This window comes from Vulpes lagopus, chromosome 2, assembly GCF_018345385.1.
Source record: "Vulpes lagopus strain Blue_001 chromosome 2, ASM1834538v1, whole genome shotgun sequence".
Lineage (NCBI taxonomy): Eukaryota > Metazoa > Chordata > Mammalia > Carnivora > Canidae > Vulpes > Vulpes lagopus.
In genome coordinates, this window is record NC_054825.1 from 127,487,950 (window position 1) to 127,512,590 (window position 24,641).

The following is a 24,641-nucleotide window of genomic DNA, read 5'->3' on the forward strand; positions in this document are numbered from 1 at the left end:
CGGGCTATGGCCGTCTCCCCTCCCCCCTTTGAAATACTTATTTAGGTAAATAAATTAGAATTTATCTATCAAAGTTCTTAGCTGAGGATCCTAGAAAAATATCTGTCTGCTGAAGTTGACTGCTTTATTTTAGTGTGACTCCCTTTCTCTGGCTTGGTCTTACTTCCATAACTACGATCCAAATGTTTTAGGACACATTAGTGATGCCAGATCTAATCTAACTTTTTTATTGCACTGATGAAAACTGAGCCAGTTTGGTCATGCACAGCTCTTAGGACTTTTTCATATAGAACAATAACTGCAGGAAAACTTGAGGTAGATGGGGTTATAATGAAAGCTAGTTTCAGATAACAATAATTCTACACAACAGTCATTTACTAAGTATTCTTAGCAAGCAGGCATAAATCATGATATACCTTTTCCTATGGGCTTAGCTCCTGAATTTTTAGGTATTCTGAGCCCTGATTTTATGACTGGTTCACTTGAGTCAGATAGGACAATATTCCGGGTATAGGATTCTGTTAACCTTATAGTTGGCACCAGTCAACCAGAAATTCTCACAGCTAGTAGCTGGACATGGGCCACTTTAGACATGTGGATCTTAGTCTTAAGAACTACCCCTAAATAAGAGTCACATTTGATTCTTATAAACTGTCTAAAATATTTTTTTAAAGATTTTATTTATTTATTTTAGAGATAGCGCTAGCAAGGGGAGGAGCAGAGGGAAGAGGGACCTGCAGACTCCCGTGCTGAGCACAGAGAGCCATGGAGATCCATCCCACAACCTCAAGATCATGTCCTGAGCTGAAACAAAGAGTTGGACACTTATGGAGCTACCCAGGTGCCCTGTTTGTCTAAAATATTTTATAGACAGATTATGCAATCTACATATATGGACAGCCATTCATTTAACCAATGAGAGTCCTTTCTAACAGCTGTGATTTTGATTAGCAAGCTACTGATTTTACCAATAAAAACCACTTGACATTCAGTATTTTAATTATAAATTCTCCAGATATACGGATAATAGAAAAGCTGTATCATCTCTGGAATGTGATTTTCCTGCTTTAAAGGTGTCCATCTTTGGAGTGTGAGTTTCTTTTTTTTTTTTTTTTTAAATTTTTTTTAATTTTTATTTATTTATGATAGTCACACAGAGAGAGAGAGAGAGGCAGAGGGAGAAGCAGGCTCCATGCACTGGGAGCCTGATGTGGGACTCGATCCCGGGTCTCCAGGATCGTGCCCTGGGCCAAAGGCAGGCGCCAAACCGCTGCGCCACCGAGGGATCCCGAGTGTGAGTTTCTGATTGGAGCAATTGCCCCCAGATTAACTGATTGTCCCACAGTGTAGCTTAAACCAAATTGTATACATTTTGACCTTGTCTGTGCAGTTTGAAAGCAAATTTAACATTATTCCAGTGCCATTATAGAAGACAAGAAAAGAATTCATCTGTGTAATGCACCTTCTGATAAATTTAGTAAATACATTAGAAGTGTCATATAAGAGTAATTACACAACATTCAAAGACAAAACTAGTCTAGAACTATTTTGCTTTTTGTCGCATAGCCAGAGAACACATGAGACAGAGGGCTAAAGCTATTCCCCTTCACCTACTCCCTGTCCCCACTCCCAGTGATTTAAATTTCAAGACCAGAGAGAGAGCTGTCTTATCTTTGCCACCCCTTAGTGGTCCCCATAAAGTGCACAGAGAGTCAAACAGTTGTGAATCTCTAGTCCAAGGACAAAGGATAGACTAAGATAAAAAGAGGACAGTGAAAGGCAGCTGGCAGGAGTTATTAACTCTTTCTTCTAGTTAAGAGTGCTAGTTACTAATGCTTTATTTAAACTGATGTCGGCCCTGGGACAGTAGATCTTGTCATGGCTGAAAATAGCTGTTGTTTCATGGCACTTACTACCGGGGAATTAGGCCACACCGGTTGAGAGGAAGGTGATCTGGAAAGATGATGAAAGGTCCCTCCCCCGTCCCTTCCATACTCCCCAGAATACTACATTTTCTTTTTTTTCAAAGATTTATTTATTTATTTATGATAGAGAGAGAGAGGCAGAGACACAGGCAGAGGGAGAAAACAGCTCTGCAGGAAGCCCAACGTGGGACTTGATCCCAGGACTCCAGGATCATACCCCGGGCAGAAGGCAGGTGCTAAACTGCTGAGCCACCCAGGGATCGCCAGTTGCTTTTTTTAAAAATAACTTTTTAGATTTACAGAAACATTGCAAAGATAGTAACAGAGAGTTCCTCTATACTCTTTAGTAGTTTCTGTTTCCTTTAGTGTTACCCTTAGCATTTGTCACCTCAGGCTGCCAAAATAAATACACAGATTGGGTGGTTTGAACAAGAATGTATTTTCTTACAGTTTTGGATGTTGGAAGTTCCAAGATTAAGGTGCCACTAGGATTGTTTTGGGTGAAGCCTCTCCTCCTGGCTTGGTATGACCTCAGGTGGCTTTTACTCTGTGTGTGCACAGGGAGAAAAAAGATCTGGTATTTCTTCCACTTCTCTTTTCTTTCTTTTCTTTTCTTTTCTTTTCTTTTCTTTTCTTTTCTTTTCTTTTCTTTTCTTTTCTTTCTTCCTTTCTTTTCTTTTCTTTCTTTCTTTCTTTTTTTCTTTTCTTTTCTTTTCTTTCTTTCTTTCTTTTTTTTCTTTTCTTTTCTTTCTTTCTTTTCTTTTCTTTTCTTCTTTTTCTTTTTCTTTTTCTTTTTCTTTTTCTTTTTCTTTTTCTTTTTCTTTTTCTTTTTCTCTCTTTTCTCTTTTCTCTTTTCTCTTTTCTCTTTTCTCTTTTCTCTTTTAGTTGGGAGAGGAGAGGGTGAGAGGGACAATCAGACTCTGCACTGAGCACAGAACCCAACTCTGGGCTCAGTCTCACTACCCTGAGATCATGACCTGAGCTGAAACCAAGAGTCTGATGCTTAACTGATTGAGCCATCCAGGTGCCCCTCTTCTACTTCTTATAAGGACATGAGTTTTATTGCTCATCTCCTTAAAGGCTCTATCCAGTATAGTCAGACCTGTTGGGGGTTAGGGCTTCAAGATACATCTTTTAGGGGGACACGGTTTAGTCACTATGTCATCCTGAATTACTGTGGTGCAGTAAGACACCAGCACTGGTATATTGCTATTAAGTATACTCTAAACTTGATTCAGGTATCCACAGATTTTCCATTTTCTATTTTAGGATTCATTCTAGGATACCACATTGGTTTTGGTGTCATCCTCTTAGTCATCTAAGGTCGTGGACAGTTTCCTTGACCGTTTTGGGGAATCCTGGCCAGGGATTTAATAGAATGTTTTTAAGTTGTGTTTGATATTTTCTCATGACTAGACTGGGTTTTGGAAATGAATACCACAGTGAAGTGCCCTTCTTATCATATCGGGGGCATATGAAATCCATATGACACCACTGGTTATTCATGACCACTTGGGTTGCAGTAGTGTTGGCCGGGTTTCTCCCCTATAAAGTTGCCATACTGTATTCTTTAGAAGCAAGTCACCAAGTTCAGCACACAAAGAGGGGAGAGGTTAAGCTCCACCTCTCAGAGGGACGTATCTACATATTTATTTAAAAGGATTTATTTATTTGAGGGGGAGAGCAGAGAGCAAGAGCAGGGAGAGGGAGAAGCAGACTCCCCACCAGGCACAGAGCCCACCAGGCACAGAGCCCGCCGCAGGGCTTGGGTCCAGGATGCTGGGGTCATGACCCCACAGCCAAGGCAGATGCTTAACTGACTGAGCCACCCAGGCGCCCCCTACGTATTTTATTTGGAATTCTTCTGTAAGGAAGGTTTGTCTCTTCTGCGTTTGTTTATTTAATCGCTTATATCAGTATTTGTGCATATTTTATATGCAGGGTGATAATCCAATATTATATACTTAGTTTGTTGAGAGTTTTTTCAGGTTGGCTGTAGTATTCTTCTGTCCCTCTACTCCATTTCTAAAAAATACTGTTAAGGTGTCTTTTTTAAATTTATCAAGTCCTTTCTCTTTATAGCTTTTGCATTTTGTGTTTTAGTTAAACACTTTCTTACACATCTAAAGATAAGTATCATGATAGGCTAGGTTATGTTGTGATTACAACTCCAAAAATCTTAGTGGAGTGTAACAAGCAAAGGTATATTTTGTGTTCATGACACATAGCCATCACTGGTGAGGTAAAACCTGTTCTAAATCTCCTTGCTCTTGTGACCCAGGCTGGTGGACCACAGTTACTACATTATCACTTTTTATTGAGTATAACATAACCAAACTTATTTATTTTAATCATATATACATATTCATGTTACATATACATATATATGTATATAGTAATACACAGAAATGTGCACAAAATGAACAACTTATAGTTTGTGTACATCATGGGTAAATAACTAGAACATGGACTGAGAAACAGAACATCACCACACCCTAGAGACTACCCCTTTGTGCCCTTTCCTAATCACTAACCCTTCCAAGGATAAACATCCTAATTTTTTATTGCCAAAGATTTGTCTGGTTTTAAAATCTATATAAATGGAATCATACTATATGTACTCTTTGGTGTCTGACTCCTTTCAGTAAACAGTATGTTTGTGAGGGTCATCTGTGATAATTGTACATGGTCATAGTTCATTCATTCTTATTGCTATTTAATATGCCATTGTGAGCAAGTATCAGTGTTTCTAGTATTTCTGAACATTGGTTTGTTTTCAGATTTTGGTTTTGGTCATTATTTTCAAATGATTCTATGAACTCTTTTTGGATATTTCTTAGTGAATGTATATGTTTCTGTTATATATATCTAGAAGTGGAAGTACTAAATCATAAAATGTGTGGTGTTCATTTTTTATGGATACTGCCAGTTTTTTTTTTTTAAGAATTTATTTATCCATTTTAGAGAGAGAGTGCGGGGGAGGGCAGAGGGAAAGAATTTCAAGGACACTCCCTGCAGAGTGTGGAGCCCGATGTGGGGCTCCATCTTAAAACCCTGAGATCTGACCTGAGTGGAAATAAAGACTTAGTTGCTTAATGACTGAGCCACCTAGGTGCCCCATTTTTCTTTTCTTTTTTTGTAAGATTTATTTATTTTGAGAGAAAGAGAGAGAGAGAGAGAGAGAGAGTGAGTGCGGGTAAGAGGGAGAGGGAGGGGAAAGAATCCCAAGCAGACTCCCTACCAAGTGCAGAGCCTGAACATGGGACTCTATCCCCTATGACCCCATGACTACCACCAAGCTGAAACCAAGAGTTGCGGACACCCAACTGACTGAGCCACCCAGGTGCTCCTAGACACTGCCAGTTTTCTAAAATGGTTTGTATTTTTTTAAAAAGATTGTGTTTATTTATTCATGAAAGACACACAGAGTGAGGCAGAAACATAGGCAGAGGGAGAAGCAGGCTCCATGCAGGGAGCCCAATGTGGGACTTGATCCCTGGGCCCTGAGATCATGCCCTGAGCTGAAGGCAGACACCCAAACGCTGAGTCACCCAGGGTCCCTAAAATGGTTTGTATTATGGCTATAATCTTGAATACTTGGAATTTTATTTAACCATATTCCACAGATTTTATTTTTATTTTTTTTATTTTTTTAAATTTTTATTTATTTATGATAGTCACAGAGAGAGAGAGAGAGAGAGAGAGAGAGAGGCAGAGACACAGGCAGAGGGAGAAGCAGGCTCCATGCACCAGGAGCCCGATGTGGGATTCGATCCCGGGTCTCCAGGATCGCGCCCTGGGCCAAAGGCAGGCGCTAAACTGCTGCGCCACCCAGGGATCCCCTTCCACAGATTTTAGTATGAATTCTTACATTAATTTTAAAGTACTTGTGTTGAATTCTGCATTAATTTCTCTATGTTGCAAGTTATTTAGAAATAGATTTTTTTGTGTTATCCTTTCACCAAGAAGTTTCAAATATTATTGTATTCTGGTCATTGTATGGTCTGCATATATGGTTCTTCTTTCCAGAATTTCTTGTGATTTCCTTTTGAGCTTAATATATGATGACTTCAGTGTATATCCTATTTGAAAAGTTTATATTCTCTGTTGAAACAGTATTCTGTATTTACTAGATCAAACTTCTGATTCCTTATTTTATTTTTTGGAGGTATGTTAGTGTTTTATGATTATGGATTTATTCTCCTATTTTCACTAGTTTTGCTTTATAGATTTTATATCTATTTTCATAAGATGTGTGATCATTGTAATCTCTTGGTAGGCTATATCTTTAATCATGAAACATGTTCATCTTTTTATTGCTTTTTGCTATGAATTCTACAAGCATACCACAGACATGTTTGGAGGTATGTTTAGGTTCAGTTCCAGACCACTGCAACCCAGTGAATATCACAATAAAGCAAATCAAATGAACCTTTTGGTTTCCTGTGCATATAAATGTTATGTTAGCACTATAGTCTAGTCTCTTAAATGTACAATATCATTACGTCTAAAAATCCCGATGTGCATACTTTTTTTATTATTTATTTATTTATTTATTTATTTATTTATTTATCTATTTATGATAGTCACAGAGAGACAGAGAGAGAAGAGAGAGAGAGAGAGAGAGAGAGAGAGAGAGAGAGAGGCAGAGACACAAGCAGAGGGAGAAGCAGGCTCATGCACTGGGAGCCCGACGTGGGATTCGATCCCGGGTCTCCAGGATCACACCCTGGGCCAAAGGCAGGCGCCAAACCGCTGCGCCACCCAGGGATCCCTCGATGTGCATACCTTAATTAAAAAATACTTTATTGCGGGATCCCTGGGTGGCGCAGCGGTTTGGCGCCTGCCTTTGGCCCAGGGCGCGATCCTGGAGACCCGGGATCGAGTCCCACGTCGGGCTCCCGCTGCGTGGAGCCTGCTTCTCCCTCTGCTTGTGTCTCCGCCCCTCTCTCTCTCACTGTGTGCCTATCATAAATAAAAAAAATAAAAATAAATACTTTATTGCTAAAAAATACTAACTATCATCTGAGATTTAAGTGACCCAAAATCTTTTTGATTGTGGAGAATCTTGCCTTAGTGAGGATGGCTGCTGGCTGATGAGGGTGGTGGTTGTGAATGTTGGGTGGCTGGGGCAATTTCTTAAAATAGGACAACAATGAAGTTAATGAATGTTAATGAATGTTAATGATTCTTTCCATGAGTCATAAATGTTCTTAATGGCATCTATAAAGTGAATCCTTCCCAGAAGGTTTTTGACTTACCTTGTCCAAATCCATCAGAGGAACCACTATCTATGGCGGCTATAGTCTTATAAAATGTATTTCTTTTTTTTTTTTTTTTTTTTTTTAATTTTTATTTATTTATGATAGTCACAGAGAGATAGAGAGAGAGGCAGAGACACAGGCAGAGGGAGAAGCAGGCTCCATGCACCGGGAGCCTGACGTGGGATTCGATCCCGGGTCTCCAGGATCGCGCCCTGGGCCAAAGGCAGGCGCCAAACCGCTGCGCCACCCAGGGATCCCTAAAATGTATTTCTTAATGGATGTTTTGTTACCGGATGTGAACATGTTTATCTCCTTGTACATCTCCACCAGAGGTCTTGAGTGACCCAGAACATTGTCAATGAACAGTAATATTTTTTTTAAAGATTTTTATTTATTTATTCATGAGAGACAGAGAGAGAGGCAGAGACACAGATAGAGGGAGAAGCAGGCTCTTCGCAGGGAGCCTGATGTGGGACTCGATCCCGTGACTGGGATCATGCCCTGAGCCAAAGACAGACACTCGCAGGTGTCCCAATGAGCAGTAATATTTTGAAAGGATCTTTTTTCTGAGCAGTAGGTTTCAAGAGTGGGCTTAAAATATTCAGTAAACTATACTGTAAACATGTGCTGCCATCCGGGCTCTATTGTTCCATTTGTAGAGCACAGAGTAGATTTAGTATATTTCTTAAGGGCCCTTGGATTTTCAGAAAGGTAAAGGAACAGTGGCTTCAACTGAAAATTACCAGCCATGTTAGCCCCTAAGAAGAGAGTCAGCCTGGCCTTTGAAGCCAGGCATTGGCTTTTTCACCAGCTATGAAAGTCCTAAATGACATCCTCCAGTTGAAGGCTATTTCATTTGCATTGAAAGTCTGTTGTTGAGTATAGCCATCTTCATGAATTACCTTAGTTAGATCTCCTGGATCACTTGCTCCTTCACCTTGGACTTGTATGTATGTCATGGAGATGGCTTCTTTCTGTAAACTTTATAAAACAACCTCTGCTAGCTTCAGGAGTTTCTGCTGCAACCTCCTCATCTCTCTCAGCCTTCACAGAATTGGAGAGATAGGGCCTTGCTATGGCTTAGGTGTTGGTCTAAGGGAATGTTATGACTGGTGTGATCTTCTACGGAGTACCACACATACTTTCCCCAAATCCATAATAAGGCTGTCTCACTTTTATTGCCATTAATGTGTTCACTGGAATAGTGCTTTATATTTTCTTCAAGAACTTTTTCTTTGCATTCACAACTCTGTTGTTTGGTGCAAGAGGCCTAGATTTCAGCCTACCTTAGCTTTTGACATGCCTTCCTCACTAAGCTTAGTAATTTCTACCTTTTGATTTAAAGTAAGGGATGTGTTATTCTTCCTTCCACTTGAACACTTAGAGGCCATTGTGGGGTTATTAATTGGCCTCATTTCAATATCGTTGTGTCTCAGGCAATAAGGAGGCCTGAGAGAGGTGAGGAGATGGCTAGTTGGTGGAGTAGACAATACACACATTTATTGACTAGGTTCACTGTCTTAGATGGATGTGGTTTGTGGCATCCCGAAACAATTACAGTAGTAACATCAAAGATCACAGATCACCATATCAAATAATAATGAAAATGTTTGAAATAATTGAATACCAAGTTGTGACACTCACACACAAAGTGAGAAAATGCTGTTAGAAAAAATGGCACCAAGAGATTGCTTAAAGCAGCGTTGCCACAAAACTTCAATTTGCAAAAATCATAGTATCTGTCAAGTGCAGTAAAGCAAAGTGTAATAAGATAAGGTACTATATTCTATCCTTTCATTTAAATTTTCTCTGTAAGGCTTTTAGTAGTCTTTATTAAACATATATTTTTAAACTCAACTGGAAAATCTTAGAGATGAATTTAAGTAGTTTACATTTTATTATTAGTAGTAGTACATTTGGACTTACTTACTTCTACCATCTCATTCTGTTTTCTGTTTGCCATGTTTTTCCTAGTTTGGTGCCTTGATTACATTTTCTTATTTACATTGTCTCTGGCTCTAGTGATTTGGAAGGTGTGAAAACCTTTATAGTTTTTCTAATGGCTTCCCTTAAAAAAATTCACTTATAAAATATTTCAGAAATAATAGGTGAGTATGGAGATTAACGTAACATTGGGGGAGGATGTTTGGATCTCTTTAGATAAGATTACTCTTTTCCTTACCTTAGTTCCAGACCAACTGATAGAGGAACACAGGAGTTAAACAGATAAAAAAATGTAGGCATTATTACTGATAAATTTGTGGGAGTTTATTTATATCTGTTTGCATTTAGGTCTGCAGGCAACTGGAGTTACTTGTGTAAGCAGTCACTGGCACATCAGACAACCAACCACGGGTAAATTCCAGATGGTGAATCTGCTGACTGATGGAGCCGTTATCATCCTGGATCCTTGCATGACTCTGTAGAATACAGCCTCTTTCACCCTCCTACTGATGATGGACATGTAGCACCAAGAAGAAATAAGCTTTTGTCGTAGTGAACTAAATCATTAAGATCTCAGGGTTAGTTGTTGCCATAGCTTTTCCTGAACAATTAGCGCACTTCATCACAAGGCATAGCATAGACTAAAACCATCCTCATACTCATATGTCCTAAAAAGAAGATCAGAAAAGGACAGTTTTGTTTCTTCTTTTGTGAATTTCTTACTCTCATCTTCTGCCCATTTATTTATTTGGGTGTTAGCTTTTTTCTCTTTCACTTATATTTGGTTGTAAATTTTAATACTAATCCCTTTTGCTTTTGTGCATTGTACCTGCCTTCTCCTAGTGTGAATTATCTTTTTAAATTTTATTTATGGGGTCTTGTATTGAAGGGACACATTAAATCTTAATGTGACCAAATTTCTTAAATTTTTGCTTTATAGTTGGTACCTTTTATGTCTTGTTTCTTAAAGAAACTCATCCCTTCACTGTTATACTTTTCTATATTCTAAAACTTCTAAAGCTTTCTTTTTGTATCTAGGCTTGTAATCCACCCGAGATTTTTTTCTTTTTGGGGGACTGGTGGCATATGATGCGAGATCAGGATCCATCTTCTCCTACCATCCCTGGCAATATGCACATCCATTTATCCCCATACTGTGTATTGAGTATTCTTTTTCTAATGATCTGTAATTCCATCTCCACCATATGTAAAGTTTCCACGCATATGTGGCCTCTTACTGGGCCAATACTGCAGTACCTAAATTCAGTTTTACTATTTGGTAGGGCAAGGACCTCCTTTTCATTTTCAAAGTGGTTTCAGTTCTTGGCGCTGTGGTCTTCTAGATTAATATTAGGATCAGCTCTATTGAGATTTTAGTAAGAATTGCCTTTAGTTTGAGGGTAATCACCATCTTTGTGATAGTGAGTTTTTTTTCAATTATAAACCTGCTTTACCTTTCCATAGGAGATGCACATGGTTTTTTAAATTATATTTCATAATTGGTTATTACAGGTATATAGAAAAACTCTTGGTTTTTGTATGTTAACCATGTATACCTAGAAACTTTGCAAAAGTTTATTAGGTTATTTAGTAGTTTGTCTACAGATTCTCTTGTATTTTGGGGGAAGATAATCATTGTCTATATATAAGGACAGTTGGTTCCTTTCCAATTCGTCTCTCTCATTTCTTTTTCTTATCTTGGCATCAGCCAGAACTTCCAGTTATTGTAATGATAGGAGTGATTGCTGTGCTAAAATCATATTGTTTTAATTATTCTTGCTTGATATTAGGACTGGGCTCTGAGTCAGGGATTTTAAAAATCTTAGGTTTCAGTCTACTAGTCTGTCCTAATTCTGCTACTTTACTACAGGTTTTGTGACCTTGCTTTTAGGTTAGGCACTTGGCCTCTTTAAGGTTAGGTTTCCTTTCCTGGAAGATACACTGTTGGTAGCAGTAGTGTATCTACCACATAGGTTGTAAAGAGCTTATTATTAATGCAGTATGTGACACTAAATTCTCTATGCTCGCTGTCATTATTTTCTTTATAAACATTTAAAAAAAATATTCCATTTTTAGAGAGCATGAGCAGGAAAGAATGAGAGAGCACGAGCAGGGGGAGGGGGAGAAGTGAACAGGGAGCCGAGTCTGGCTCCATTCCAAGACCCGGGGATCATGACCCCAGCCAAAGGCTGATGGTTCACTGGCTGAGCCACCCAGATGCCCGTTTTCTTTTTTTAAATCAGTACTTTCATGAACATTTCTTCCCCTGCTCCCCTTGGTTACTCCTTCCCTTTAACGTTGTGTAACTATCATAATACAGATGAGAGTTTGATGTCTGTTGGTCCTCTCTCAGGGACAATCAGTGTTTAGATGGAGGCTGTTTTGTTTTGTTTTGTTTTTACCTGTTCTCTTTTGTTGCATAGGTATATGAATCCTCCTTTCTGCTTGTCTTGTGGGTGAGCTCCCTTATGCTGTAGGAAAGCTGTTCATGTCTCTAGCTGCTCTGCCAGGATCTGTGAAGTGTCAGTACCAGCGGTAAATAGTAGGAAGAGAAATAGTAGGAAGTCCATAGTGTCTATGAGGTCCAAGTAGAAATTGTCATCTTTTCTGTTAAAAAGTGGTATATACCATATTATCAGTGCCACCTGACTCCTCCATATACTTCACTTGGTTTAGAACATACCCCTCTGTTTGATTAATTATTCCCAAATATCTACAATTTTTTTTAAAGATTTTATTTATTTATTCATGAGAGACACACAGAGAGAGGTAGAGACATAGGGAGAGGGAGAAGCAGGCTCCCTGTGGGGAGCCTGATGTGGGACTCATCCTACCTACAACCCAGGGATCATGACCTGAGCCAGAGGCAGATGCTCAACTGCTGAGCCACCCAGGCGTCCCCAAATATCTACAGCTGTTATGCAGGAAAACGTTTTTTCATTTATTTAACATAGTTATTAAAGGAAGAAGTAGCAAACTGGAGGCTGAAAAGCCAAATCAAGAACGACAACTTTGGCACAAGGATATTGAATGTTTCTGTTAACATTTCCTTCATTTCTCAGAGAAGCAAGAGAGGCAACATTATGTGACAGATATGTATAATGTATAGACAAGAAGGTTTATTACTTTAAAACTTTAGTTTTCTGTTTTTGACAACAGAGACATTAAATGGAAGATACATGGGTTTACAGGTTTATAAGTTTAATCATGAACCTTTAAGCAAAACTTTGTAAAGATCCCTGTTTCTAGCTCCAGGTTTCGAATAAATAGCTCTCATCATAGCACTCTAGTCTCTGTAGCAGTTAATTACAATATTATTCTAACAATAGAATATTGAGAATATACTCTACAAGGACAATTGCATATAAAAAATCAGCGATTCTTTTTTTCTTCCCTGTAATATATAAAAACCTCTTCCCCACTTCCTTCTAGGTATTCCCAGTTTTATTTGGGTTTGTTAAAAGAAACTGGATTTCAAGATACATATAGGTACAAATCAAAAGAAGTTACTAAACTATTTCTCTTTTTTAAATGTGTGCAAAGTGCTATGCTTACAATATGCTTTGTATCATGATGAAGAGTTGGCTTTGGAAAAACATTGTCAGCCTGCACGTTCACTTTTCAAAAGCTTCTTAATTTTGAATAGGTAATATATGGTACAAAACCTGTAAGTTCTAAAAGGCATAAATCTCACTTGCCCTTTTGTGTTTCTGGACACCCAGTTTCCCCCTATAAAAGGCATCCACTGCTACCAGTTTCTTGTATATCCTTCCAGAGATTTGCTATGCAGGGTTTCATACACAGTCACACAAATGTGTATATATGCTTTACATTCACTCAGATAAACAGTAGAAATGGTAGTATTTAAATAGTAGTCTATCTTGGCACTCTTTTTTAAGGATTTTATTTATTTACTTGAGAGAACCGATCCTGCTCACAGGTGCACAAGGCGGAGGGGGGTGGCGGGACAGAGGCATCCGCAGGCTCCCCACTGAGCAGGAAGCTGGTAATGTGACCCTGAGGTCTGAGCTCCTGACCTGAGCTGAATCAGACAGCCTCTTGCTCCGCTGAGCCACCCAAGTGCGCCCTACCTTGCCAGTCTTCAGTCTTGAAAATTTCTGCCAAGTTGCCCTTCCTTACCCTTCAGGTAAGTTGTCCCAGTTTATATTCGTACCCACAGGAAACGTGAGAGAAAGTGCCTGTTTCTCCACAGACTCACCAACACAATGTCTTATCAAATTCTTTTGATTTTTGCCAGTCTGAAGGTAAACTAGTATCTTGTAGTTTCAGTTTGTATTTTTTTTTTTTATTTTGAAGTTCAGTATCAACTTGAGATGAATTTAAAAATATTTTTCCAGGGGACCCTGGGTGGCTCAAGGGGTAAGCATCTGCCAGGTCATGGTCTCAGGGTCCTGGGATAGAGCCCCGAATCTGTGCCGTCCCCTTGATCAACAGGAGCCTGCTTCTTCTGCCTTTGCCTCTCCTCTCAGCTCATGTTCTCTTTCTCTCTTGCAAAGAAAGAAATATTAAAAAAAAGCTTTTATTTCCATTGTGTCTCTTGATTTATTTGCCATGAAGACCATTTTAAAAATGTGCATTAATAGTCGATTTTCTTATGGCTTTTATATTTTGTTTCATTGAGAAAGGCCAAGTTGAAGAGTACAGAAATAATTCATTGTTTTGTTTTTCACATTTAAAATCTTTGATCCATCTGGAAATTTTAGAATAAGGTTAGGAGGTATGCAGGCTTACTTCTGATAAAAAGATGCATATACTGTGATATAATGTGCATGTTGTATGGAGATTATAAGTGATTTGGGGGAAAGAGTTGTTACTGTATTGCCTTTCTCTGTAAGGGAGAGTCATTGCAAGTTTTTTGATGGATAAAGAAAGCGACACTTTTCCGTAGGGCAAATGTAAAACACCCACGGCCTCAGCACCAGTATATATAACAAAATCGGGACATTAAGTTTTTTCACTTGAGATTAACACAGTAACACAGACTTAGAAAATACTTTTAAAAGATGCTTAGTATTGTGTCCGAGTTTTTGTTTGCGAAATCTAAGGCTTTAGAGGAACGCCTGGCCTGTTTGTAGGTTTACCTTTGCGTCCTGAACGGGTTTTCGGGAGCCGATTTGAGACGGGACAGCGCTCCCCGAGCGGGCGCCCAGGGGGGTCTGCACCCGGAGGCCCGAGCTGCAGAGCTGCCGACTCCTCCCCCCCCCCCGCCCCCGCCCCCGCCCCCGCCCGGCCCGGCCCGGCCGTGGTGCCCCCTGGCGGCCGCGGAGCGCGTGGCTGCGGGAGTCCCCCGCGCCCCCCGCGCCCCAGGCAGGTCCTTGCCCAGCCCCTCTCCGCTGAGAGTCCTCTTAATGGCGGCTGGAGCCCGTCGCCGACGAGGCTGCAGCCCGACCTCGAGACCAGAGCGGCGGGGCCCCACGGCGGCCACGGCTCAGCCCCAGCCCGGCCCGCGCCCCGCCCCCGCCCCCGCCCTGTGCCCTCCGTGTGGTGCCGTCCGAGAGGATCCGAGGCGGCGGGGTGGGCTGGCCCGAGGAGGGCCGGGGCTGTCGCTGTGCTCGCTCTTGGGCGCCGCCCTTCCAACTTTCTGTTTGTTTCACTCCGCGGGTGCGGTCACGGCTGCGCCTCCCCTCCGGGCGGTCCCGGGTCCCGGGTCGCCGCCCGGGCCTTCCCTCCGCCCCGCCTTCCCCTTCCCGATGCCGCCGCGGAGTCATGAGCCGGGAGGGCGCGGGGATCCCGCTGGTGGTGGAGGTGATCAGAGGTGAGTGCTGGGGCGCGGGGGCGCGACACCCGCACTCCGGTGTTTGGGGGGACTTGGGGGGACGGCTTCTGGGTCTCGACCTGCCCGGGACGCGGCGCGGGGGCGGGGGCGGGGCGGGGAGGCTCCTGCTGCTGCCGTGGGCCCCCACGCCCACCCTCGGGCCAGCCGGTGCTGCCCTCCCAGGACCCCGCCCGGGGAACCCTCCTGGACGTGCGGGGGGCACCCGGTTGTCCTCCTCCCTGGCTGCCACAAAACTGGCCTCTGCTCCCTTGGGGTCAGATCCCAGGTCACTCTGTGCGCGGGGACCAAGGGTCATTCGTGGTGGGGAAGAAATAAGCTCCGTCAGCTGCTTGAGTGTCTGGTTGCAAGACGTTTCAGTTGAGGAGTTTGCAAGGAAATAAAGACAGCGACGGTGAGGGTTGAATTGCAGACAAAAATTGTGTAAATTACCATTTGGGGAAAGGATGCCAGCTGGCATTCTTTGTTCTTTACTATGTTGAAGGCTGCCCTTGACTTTGCTACAATCCGAGTGTGAGTGCTCTGCTAACACACGTATGACCACCACTAGGTACTACAGGTGGGTGACTGCTCCACCTAGGATCTCCAGGCAGCACCTTGGGGTGAGGTGGGGGAAGGGTGCAGCCTCAGAGCACTCTTGCTAAACTCCATGGAGCCCAGCTGCGTTTACGCAACACAAGTCCATCTCTCACTCATCTTGGAGACACCTCTCATTGCTTAGTTCGTAATGGTAATTTGTCTAATTGTAGAAACCACACACACAAAAATAATAATGGTTCTGAATCAAGAAGTAGGGACCCCTAAGAACAGTTGAATAAACATATGGTTTGTTTCATTTGTGTTCTATAGCCATAAACATTAATTTCACAGCGATTTTGATAGCGTTCTTTAGCTTCTATTTTAAAAAGCAGAATTTCTTACTGAAGACTTCTTAGGATGACTTGAAAACCTAGCAAAACATACCGCGAGTAATCTAGGTTGATGCCGAACTACCAAATGCATGCTGCCCTTTGCTGAAATTCCTTAGCCCAGGGGAACTAGACTTTTGTAATGAGAGGTTCCTCTAGAAGTTTAGCCATGTTGCTATGTGAAAAATTACTTATTGCTATTGACATTTCTGGTTAAAAACAATTTCTCCCTTAAAAATGTTGCTTATGTTACCTACCAAAATAGCAGAACATTTTGAAATTACCCATTGGCACCCTTACTATGCATGGAAAAAACTTAAAAATTGACTTAATCTGAAAAGAGTTGCATCATGATATGTGAAACGTTTTTTTAATAACCTGAAGGAAGGAACATTGCAATTTTTCCATTGCAGATCGCCTTTGTTTTGCCATTCTCTACAGCAGACCAAAGAGTTCATCAAATGTACATTATTTCAGCATAGATAATGAACTTGAATATGAGAAGTAAGTATTGCTTTTTAAAAGATTGTTACTAACTTTTTTATTTTGAAGAATCTAAAGGTATGTTTGTAAATAGAATAGCCTTGGAAAATTAAAAATTTGTTGATGGATAATTGCAGAATGCTTTTTTTCTTGGTAGTATAGCCCTTGGTAATAGAGTACATCCTTAGGGAAAATATCAAAATGAAGGAACGTCCTAAATTTGAAAACTTGTATTTGAAATCCTAACAGTTTAAAGTATAATGAGATATAAACTAGTATATTAATAAGTAAGATGTGATGTTTTTACCATTGGAAAAACAGCTTCTTCATTCAGATGTTATTGAGGCTAGACTTCAGCATTGTAGCACTTGTCATATTTTTTTTGTCATATTTTTTAATAGGAGTTATTTACCAGAATAGCACTAGTAGTTTGCCTACTAGTTTGCCACTAGTAGGGCAGTATCATTAAGTTGTATGACCAATAACAATTTGGTGTATGCTTTTTTGTCTTAGTTGGATCTTGTAGTTCCAAAAAGACATTTATATTTAGAGGATCTAGAATGTATATGTATGTTTTTGTTTTTCATTTTTAAAGCTTCTACGCAGATTTTGGACCACTCAATCTGGCAATGGTTTACAGATATTGTTGCAAGATAAATAAGAAATTAAAGGTAAAATCTTTTTTACTTAAGATTTGACTTAGGTAATCATTATTAGCTTGATTCTGATGAGGGAAAATAAAGGAAAATATACCTCTATTTTTTTTTATTAAAAAACCAATAACACATAAAACACCTTATTTCTCACTACAGTGGTTTTGGGACATACATGTGATTTTTGTTATATATAGTCATAGTATTTATGTTTGTTTTCCACAGTTTTGGCTGAGTGGTTTACGATTGATTGGGTCATTTGGTTCTGATTTGGATTGATGATGCTCAGATACTTGAAAAGCCAAAGTAGAAATTGGTTAATGAAATAAAACCTCTTGCTCTCTGATCTAATTGGGACTGAACCCTTGCTTTGGTCATTGTTCTTTCTGCTTCACTTGGACAGAGTGCTAGCAAATTAATAAAAGATACTGGCTCATCTCACTTCCATTCTTTTTTTTTTTAAGACTTTATTTATTTATTTGGGAGAGAATTATGAACCTGCGCTCAAGTAGGAGACAAAGACAGAGGAAGGGTGGGGAGGGGGGCGAGGAGGAGGGGGGAAGAAGGGGGAAAGAAGGGGTAGTGGGAGCGCGCACAACATGGGGCTCAATCCCAGAATCCTGACCTGAGCCGAAGGCAAGCACTTAACCAACTGAGCCACCCAGGTGCCCCAACTTCCATTCTGTCTTTAATCTGTCATGGTATTGTACTACTCATGACTCTTCACCCCACCTTCCCCTCACCTTCCCCTCACCAGGGAAGCAGGGGCAAACTGTTTTTTTAAGACCATGTATGAGAGTTGCAAAAGTGTATTTCTATTAGTTTGAATTTAGACACCATTCTTCTATCTTAAAAACTTGTAAGTTATGGTGACATCAATAAAAAGTGTTTATGTGTTCCTAGCAATTCCAAACTTGTCACTGTAAATTCTCAAATAGAAAATTCAGGAAACAACATTACCCAATTGATTACCTACCATACTAATGATACACAGAAGAAATAATATTTATTTTCAATTAAAAATTAAATCATATTAAAAATTTATGAGTAAGGCAGATTTTTTTCCCTTGAGCCTCAAACCTAAAATTCCCCATTATAAATGTTAGAAGCACTTGTCAAAGGAGTTACTGATCTGCAGAATGGAAGTAGTAGGATTGCCTTTTCTTTTTTGTATTCCATATGTTTGCCCTACAGATTTATGTAGAGATGGAGACTCTTCTTTCTGGACTTTATTTTTCTCTTGAATAAGAGTATAAGCATTTATAGCTTTGTATATTTATGTCCACACCCTCCTCCTCTTTTCTGGTTGCTAATGGCAGATCTTTTGTTCATACAGGGCTGGGAAGCTAAAAATACCCCCTCCCCCAACTTGTGTTTCTTTGCTTAATTTTGAAAGACTTTATCACCCCTATACTCCACGTTTTATCCTTTGACTGCAACAAGAATGTACTGGTATATTGGCCTTTTTTTTTTTTTTTTTAACTTTCTATAATTTAGCAAAACAACTTCCAGGGTGTTGACCACCCAGCCTGATGAAATACTACTGCCTGTTTAATTAGTGACAAAAGTGTGCTGAGAGTTTGAATTAAAGTTGTCTTGTACTTGTGTTACTCTATGGCTGGTTGGGTTTGGGTTTTGTTTTTTAAAATCAACTTGATTTCTTACACTGTGTAAACAACTAAAGGAAAATATGTACACGTTCATCATTAAATCACAGAAGCCAAGAAATATGTGCTTTTTGAACTGAATATATCCTTTTCCTTATGCCTACCTGAATCTGTTTCTGCTCACGTTAGTGAAATACAGGTGAGGAGGTGCTAACTAATCATATGCTTTTTTGGTTTTTAAATTCCATATCCTTTTTATTTAACTTTTTATTGAAGTACAATGTATGTAACAGCAATAGGTACAGATCTTGAGTGCACAACTCAATGAATTTTCACAAAGTGAATATAGGTTACCATCCTTGTCATCAAATCAAGAACAGAACATTAACAATGCCACACAAGAGCCCACTTATGCTGTTGTCTTTGCTCCACCCTCATGCTGTCCTCCTACCCCATTCATCATCTTGATTTCTAACAGAATGAATTATTTTTGCCTGTTTTAATATACCCTTTTAATTATAAAGGTTTGGGGAATGTACTTAAGAACAAAAACAGAAAAAGCCTCCCCTATCACTGCCTTTTCCAGCATCTTATGTATTCTTTCAGAGCTTATGCTCCAAGCATATATCTCTTCATGTCCCCTCCCTAACCCCTTAACTGTACTTTCATCCCAGTCCAAGAACATATCTTTTTTGGGAAAGTACGTGGTATTTTGGCTATCAAAGTCAGTCATTTTCAAGATCTTGCTAAGATGAATGCTTATACATTGTAAGGTTTGGAATTTATCTTCATCACAAAATGAAGTTTTAGAAGACTCAAAATTAAAAGAGAGAATACTAACAGCTGTTTATCTTTATATAGTCCATCACAATGATGAGGAAGAAAATTATTCATTTTACTGGCTCTGATCAGAGAAAACAAGCAAATGCTGCTTTCCTTATTGGATGTTATATGGTGAGTATTTAATGGATTTCCTAACATATTGCATAGTGAACATGCATCCAATGGTGCTACTTCAAAGCAATTGAAATTTTGAAATTACTTTTTCTAAGATAGTATCTTGATTTCTTTCCAGAAGGAACGTGTTTTGCTTTTAAAGATTTGACCAACAGGGAAGCCTGTGCATTTTGGGGGGGATGGGGTGTATGGGAAATTTCTGTACTTTTTACTCAGTTTGCTGTTCTGAACCTAAAACCGCTCTTTAAAAAGTCTATTTTCTAAGAAATTGACCAACTCCCAGGAAGACCTTTGTATATGTTATGGCACTTAAGGTTAGAAAAAACAGCCCCCAAAGCTTTGTTTTATAAACCCATGATCATTTAGTGAGGTTGTGAAAGTAGAACCAGGACCAGTAAATTTTTTTCTAGAGAAACATCAAAGTGCAGCACATGAGGTAAGAGTGCTTTATAATTTGAATATAAGTGATTTTTTCCTAACTAAGATGTGACTGTTAGGTCTATTCTTACAGATTCTTTCCATTTTCATCAATACATCTAGCATGAAGATATGGTGAGTCCGTATTACAGGAAAAAGGGTACATGCTACATAGGCTACACAGGACATCAAGAGGTCTAGTTGAATCATTGGAAAATATGCTTTGGAATAGCCAATATTTATATAAGAGTCATAAACTTCATTTATTTTAAGCATCACAAAATATCTTTGTTTCTTTAGAGTCACATTTTATTACTGCCTAGTACTTTCATCTATGGGAATACTTTAGCAACAATTTTTCCAGAGTAGGCTGAGAGCTCGTCCAGAATAGTGCCCCTTATCTGTTTGTTGGTGTGGAACCTGGCTGCCCTATTGATGGAAGAAGAATAGCTAGTGGATGTGTCTTCTACTCCCACCCACCATTAGGGGATTGTTTTTGAAATTCTTTAGATAAGTTTTTTTTCTTCCCCAACTTGCTACTTCTGTCATGCTTTCCTTCCTTTGAAAATTATTTTCTGGTATATAGTTTAATGATTTGGAATATATAGTGATTAAACCATAGGTTGATGGTACTATCTGAAATTGCACCTAAGCATTTACTAATTTCCTTTCTGTGTTTAAGGTAAATCGTTAACAAATGTAATTAGGGCCTTTTTGCTTTTATTTTCCTCTTCGAGTACTTACAGAAGTAGTTGATAGAAATATTTCTGGTCTTTAAAAAAAAAAAAAAGGGCAGCTCTGGCACAGCGGTTTAGCACCACTGCAGCCTGGGGTGTGATCCTGGAGACCCGGGATCGAGTCCCACATCGGGCTCCCGGTGCATGGAGCCTGCTTCTCCCTCTGCCTGTGTCTCTGCCTCTCTCTTTGCTCTCTCTGAATGAATGAATAAATAAATCTTTAAAAAAAAAGAAAAAAAATATTTCTGGGATACTTCTAAGTTTTCTTATCATCTCTGAATGTGTGAAACACAGGTTTGTAGATTAGGCCTACTAAAATTTGACTTCTTAAGCATACCCAGATGTGGTGCTTTTGTTTGTGTTTTTCCCATCTCTCCTGCTGTGTATTGTGCTTAGGAAAAATTCTTAGGGGGGAAAAAGCCTAGACTAGTTCTTAAGAAAAAGAGTATGGAGAGGTGGCTCTTTGAATAACTGGGGCATGTGGTCCCATTACTTAGCCCATCACTGGGAAGAGGACCCCATGGATTAGAATCAATGATGACAGCTTTACAGAAAAAGGGATGCAGCCAGAATTCTTGGGGTTTGTAAAATATTAAAGGGAACCCTGGAGAAATGGCCCTTAGTGTGACAGTGAAAATATTTACCCATCCAGGAGAAAATAGAGGAAGACACTCCGTTTAAGAGAACGTGCTCCTGAGTAGAACACACACAGCTCTATTTGCACTGCTCTTGGCTCAGTCATTCATCCCTGGTCCATGACCTGTTCCCAAGATGGGGCACGGGGAGAAGGCTACAGGGAGCCAGACATGGGGACGTCAGTGAAGAACCCTCAGAGGGTTGTTGCAAGCATGGTGGGAAACAAGGATTTCGTTAAAAACAGTGCTTAATAATTTTATAAATAAGAAATCTCTTTTTAAAAATCTTGTTGCTGTTGGAAAAAAACAATGACCCCTTGGCATATTTACTGAAAATTTGTTGTCATATTTGTTCTAAGTTTGCTGTTGGTCTTTTGACTTTGTTTATGTTTGCATTTTGGCATGTAAAAGTTTATTTTTCTATATTTAACATATTTAGAGTTAGAAATCCTTTCAGGATTTTATACTCTCAGATTGGCACTGATTTGATTGGTTAAGAAAGTGCCAGGTAAGTAATTTGGACATTCACTTGAGTTCATTCCTCTGCTTAGTTAAAAAGCCAGCTTGGCAGGAGGATTACAGCTCTTGGCTGTAGCAAAAGTCTTTGCAGCCATGACTGGCTGGCTAAAGTAGGGGCTTGGAGTTGAAATGATGGTAGGTGGGAAGACAGGAGAAAAACTTCCAAGAAAAGGAAATTTATTTATTTTTAAAGATTTTGTTTCTTTATTAGATAGTGTGTGAAAGAGAGCACGAGCGGGAATTGTAGGGGAGAGGGAGAAGCAGGCTCCCTGCTGAGCAGGGACACCCCCCTCTCCCGACTCTGGGCTGGATCCCAGGACCCTGGGATCATGACCTGAGCCAAAGGCAAGATGGCTTAGCTAACTGAGCCACCCAGGAGCCCTGAGAAAGGAAACTGATCAGTAGCAGAGGAGTGTCAAGATATAATATAGATACCTCAAAACATTAAATATCAAAGTAAGTAAGTGAAAATTTGATCTGGTTGAAGTCTGTTGAATCCTCTGATTAAAGATTTTTAGAAAGAGTGGAAGTTCCCTAAAATTGATCTGCAGCCTTCATAACCATTTTTTGGGGTTGTTGAGGAATTTGGAGATAGTAGTGATTTTTAGTGATTAACGTGGAAGATGGTGTGGTAATGTTAGAACAAAAAATCTGGAGGAAGAACTGTCAGTAAGAAAGTATTCCCAATAAGCTGACTCTCTATCCATCTTTTTATACTCTGGGCCTCTGAAACAAACGTCTTCTTCATCTTCATGTATTCCAAAGGACCTAATACGGAGTGTGGAGCAGGCTTGTTTTTTTTTTTTTTTTTTTTTTGTCTTAAAAGCAGAGGAGGTTAGGTTTTGCAAATACTCAACTATTAAAACAGGATTGATACGCTCATCCTTTGTTAGTCCCTTTTGTCAGTTGGTCAGGTGCCACCTGTGGCAGAAGAAGTGAGATTATTGGCTTAACTATTCATTTGTCTTTGTGTATTTCCAAGTATTGCATGTTATGTGGTCTGGTAAATGGTTTTACCAACTATCTGGAATGGTAGGAGCTTTGGTAACAAATTGTGGTGAAGGTAAAATTCTTTTATATAGTTGAAGAATAACAAAGATAACTGAATTTTTCTTTTTACAGAAAGATAAATATCACATCATTTTATGAAGTCATCAGTTTACCCTGTTGTGATAACTCAGTGGTTATTATCTAGCCAGATTTTGGGGGTGGTGGCATTTAAGCTGTCATTTGAAGGAAAGGTGAATTTTTAAAAAAAGATTATATGTATTTATTTGAGGGGGAGGGAGAGGGAGAAGCAGGCTCCCCGCTGAGCAGGGAGCCCAGTGTGGGTCTCGATGTGAGGCTCGATCCCAGGACCCTGGGATTATGATCTGAGCCGAAGGCAGATAGATGTTTAACAGACTGAGCCACCCAGGTGCCCCTGAAGTAAAGGTGAAATTTTAAGTGGAAAAGCAAGTGCGGGGATCCCTGGGTGGCGCAGCGGTTTAGCGCCTGCCTTTGGCCCAGGGCGCGATCCTGGAGACCTGGGATCAAGTCCCACGTCGGGCTCCCGGTGCATGGAGCCTGCTTCTCCCTCTGCCTATGTCTCTGCCTCTCTCTCTCACTGTGTGCCTATCATAAATAAATTAAAAAAAAAAAAATAAAGTTGTTTAAAAAAAAAAAAAAAAGGAAAAGCAAGTGCCCTTCAAAACAAATTCATGATAGTGAAGAGAGTATTCTGAAAGTAAAAGTTTGAAACTTTGTTTTGTCATTTTGTTGTGAAAATGTCATGTACATTTATACCTTTGAAAATTTAGAAAATTTTCCTTAAAAAGAAACCTTTTATATTTATATAAGTAGGATATGTGTATATGTGTGTGTACTATAACCATATGTTTTATGTTCACCAGTATAGTTTTATCACCTGTTTTTTTTCAGTCAGTGGTCTGTCCTTCCACTTTAGCACATACTCCACCATCTCTGTACCTGGATTATATTCATATTTCCTCCATTGATCTAAAATGTCCAGAGCAATATCTAATCCAGGACCGTGTATTGTGTGTGACTCTTGTGCCCTTAATCTCTCTCACACATGCATGGTCCCTTTTTGCTAACACTGATTTATGAGACCAGACCTCTTATGGACTGTTCCACTTTTTGAATTTCTCTGTTTTTTTCCTTGTGGTATTTTTTAACTTGTTTCTCCATTCTCTGTATGTCTTGTGAACCGGAAGTTAAATCTATAGCCTCATGCATTAATAGTATATGTTGCATCGTATCTGAAAACAAATGATACCTAAATTACCGTTATGGATGCTAAAAATGACCACTGGATTTGGTGCTATCAAATTCCTTTAATGTATGGTTTTCTCCTTTATAACTTAGTGGGTTCTGTATGGTATCATTTTGGAACTATTTGTATGTTCAGTACCCTGTCAACTATGAATCTAGTGTTTTATTTTTTTTAAAGGTTTTATTTATTTATTCATGAGAGATACAGAGAGAGAGAGAGAGAGAGAGAGAGAGGCAGAGACATAGGCAAAGAGAGAAGCAGGCTTCCGGGACTCCAGGATCACACCCTGAGCTGAAGGCAGGTGCTTAACCGCTGAGCCACCCAGGCAGCCCAATATTTAGTGTTTTAAACAACAGTTAATAGTACTTGCCTCAAACATTAAGTATATTTGAGTTTCAGTAAAACCATAATTTCTAATGATTTTATTCATCCTTCACTTATTAGCTGACTTTCTTTTATGGGAATTGAACTTCCCCTCTTCCAGCCGAGGCTCTGGTTATCCTGAAACCAATTTCCTACTAAA

General features: G+C 39.7%; 1 protein-coding gene and 1 long non-coding RNA gene across 9 annotated transcripts in view; one reads left to right on the forward strand and one right to left on the reverse strand.

The window, feature by feature from the left end:
* Positions 1-24,641, forward strand: part of CDC14B (cell division cycle 14B) — a 101,946-nt gene that overhangs the window by 31,809 nt on the left and 45,496 nt on the right. For 6 of the 8 annotated variants that reach the window (XM_041736692.1, XM_041736640.1, XM_041736629.1 and 3 more), the window contains 3 exons: positions 16,249-16,339; positions 16,914-16,989; positions 19,440-19,532. In XM_041736692.1, the coding sequence (XP_041592626.1) occupies positions 16,948-16,989; positions 19,440-19,532 (135 nt within the window). In that variant the 5' untranslated portion in view covers positions 16,249-16,339; positions 16,914-16,947. Of the gene's footprint in view, positions 1-14,682; positions 14,910-16,248; positions 16,340-16,913; positions 16,990-19,439; positions 19,533-24,641 lie in introns of those variants that run through there. The other 2 variants (XM_041736683.1, XM_041736667.1) reach the window with 2 other exon arrangements.
* LOC121480273 lies at positions 7,717-14,539 on the reverse strand. The gene is made up of 3 exons (XR_005984923.1): positions 14,236-14,539; positions 11,536-11,646; positions 7,717-9,609 (listed from the first exon to the last, which is right to left on the reverse strand). It is a non-coding gene; the product is annotated as an uncharacterized LOC121480273 (long non-coding RNA).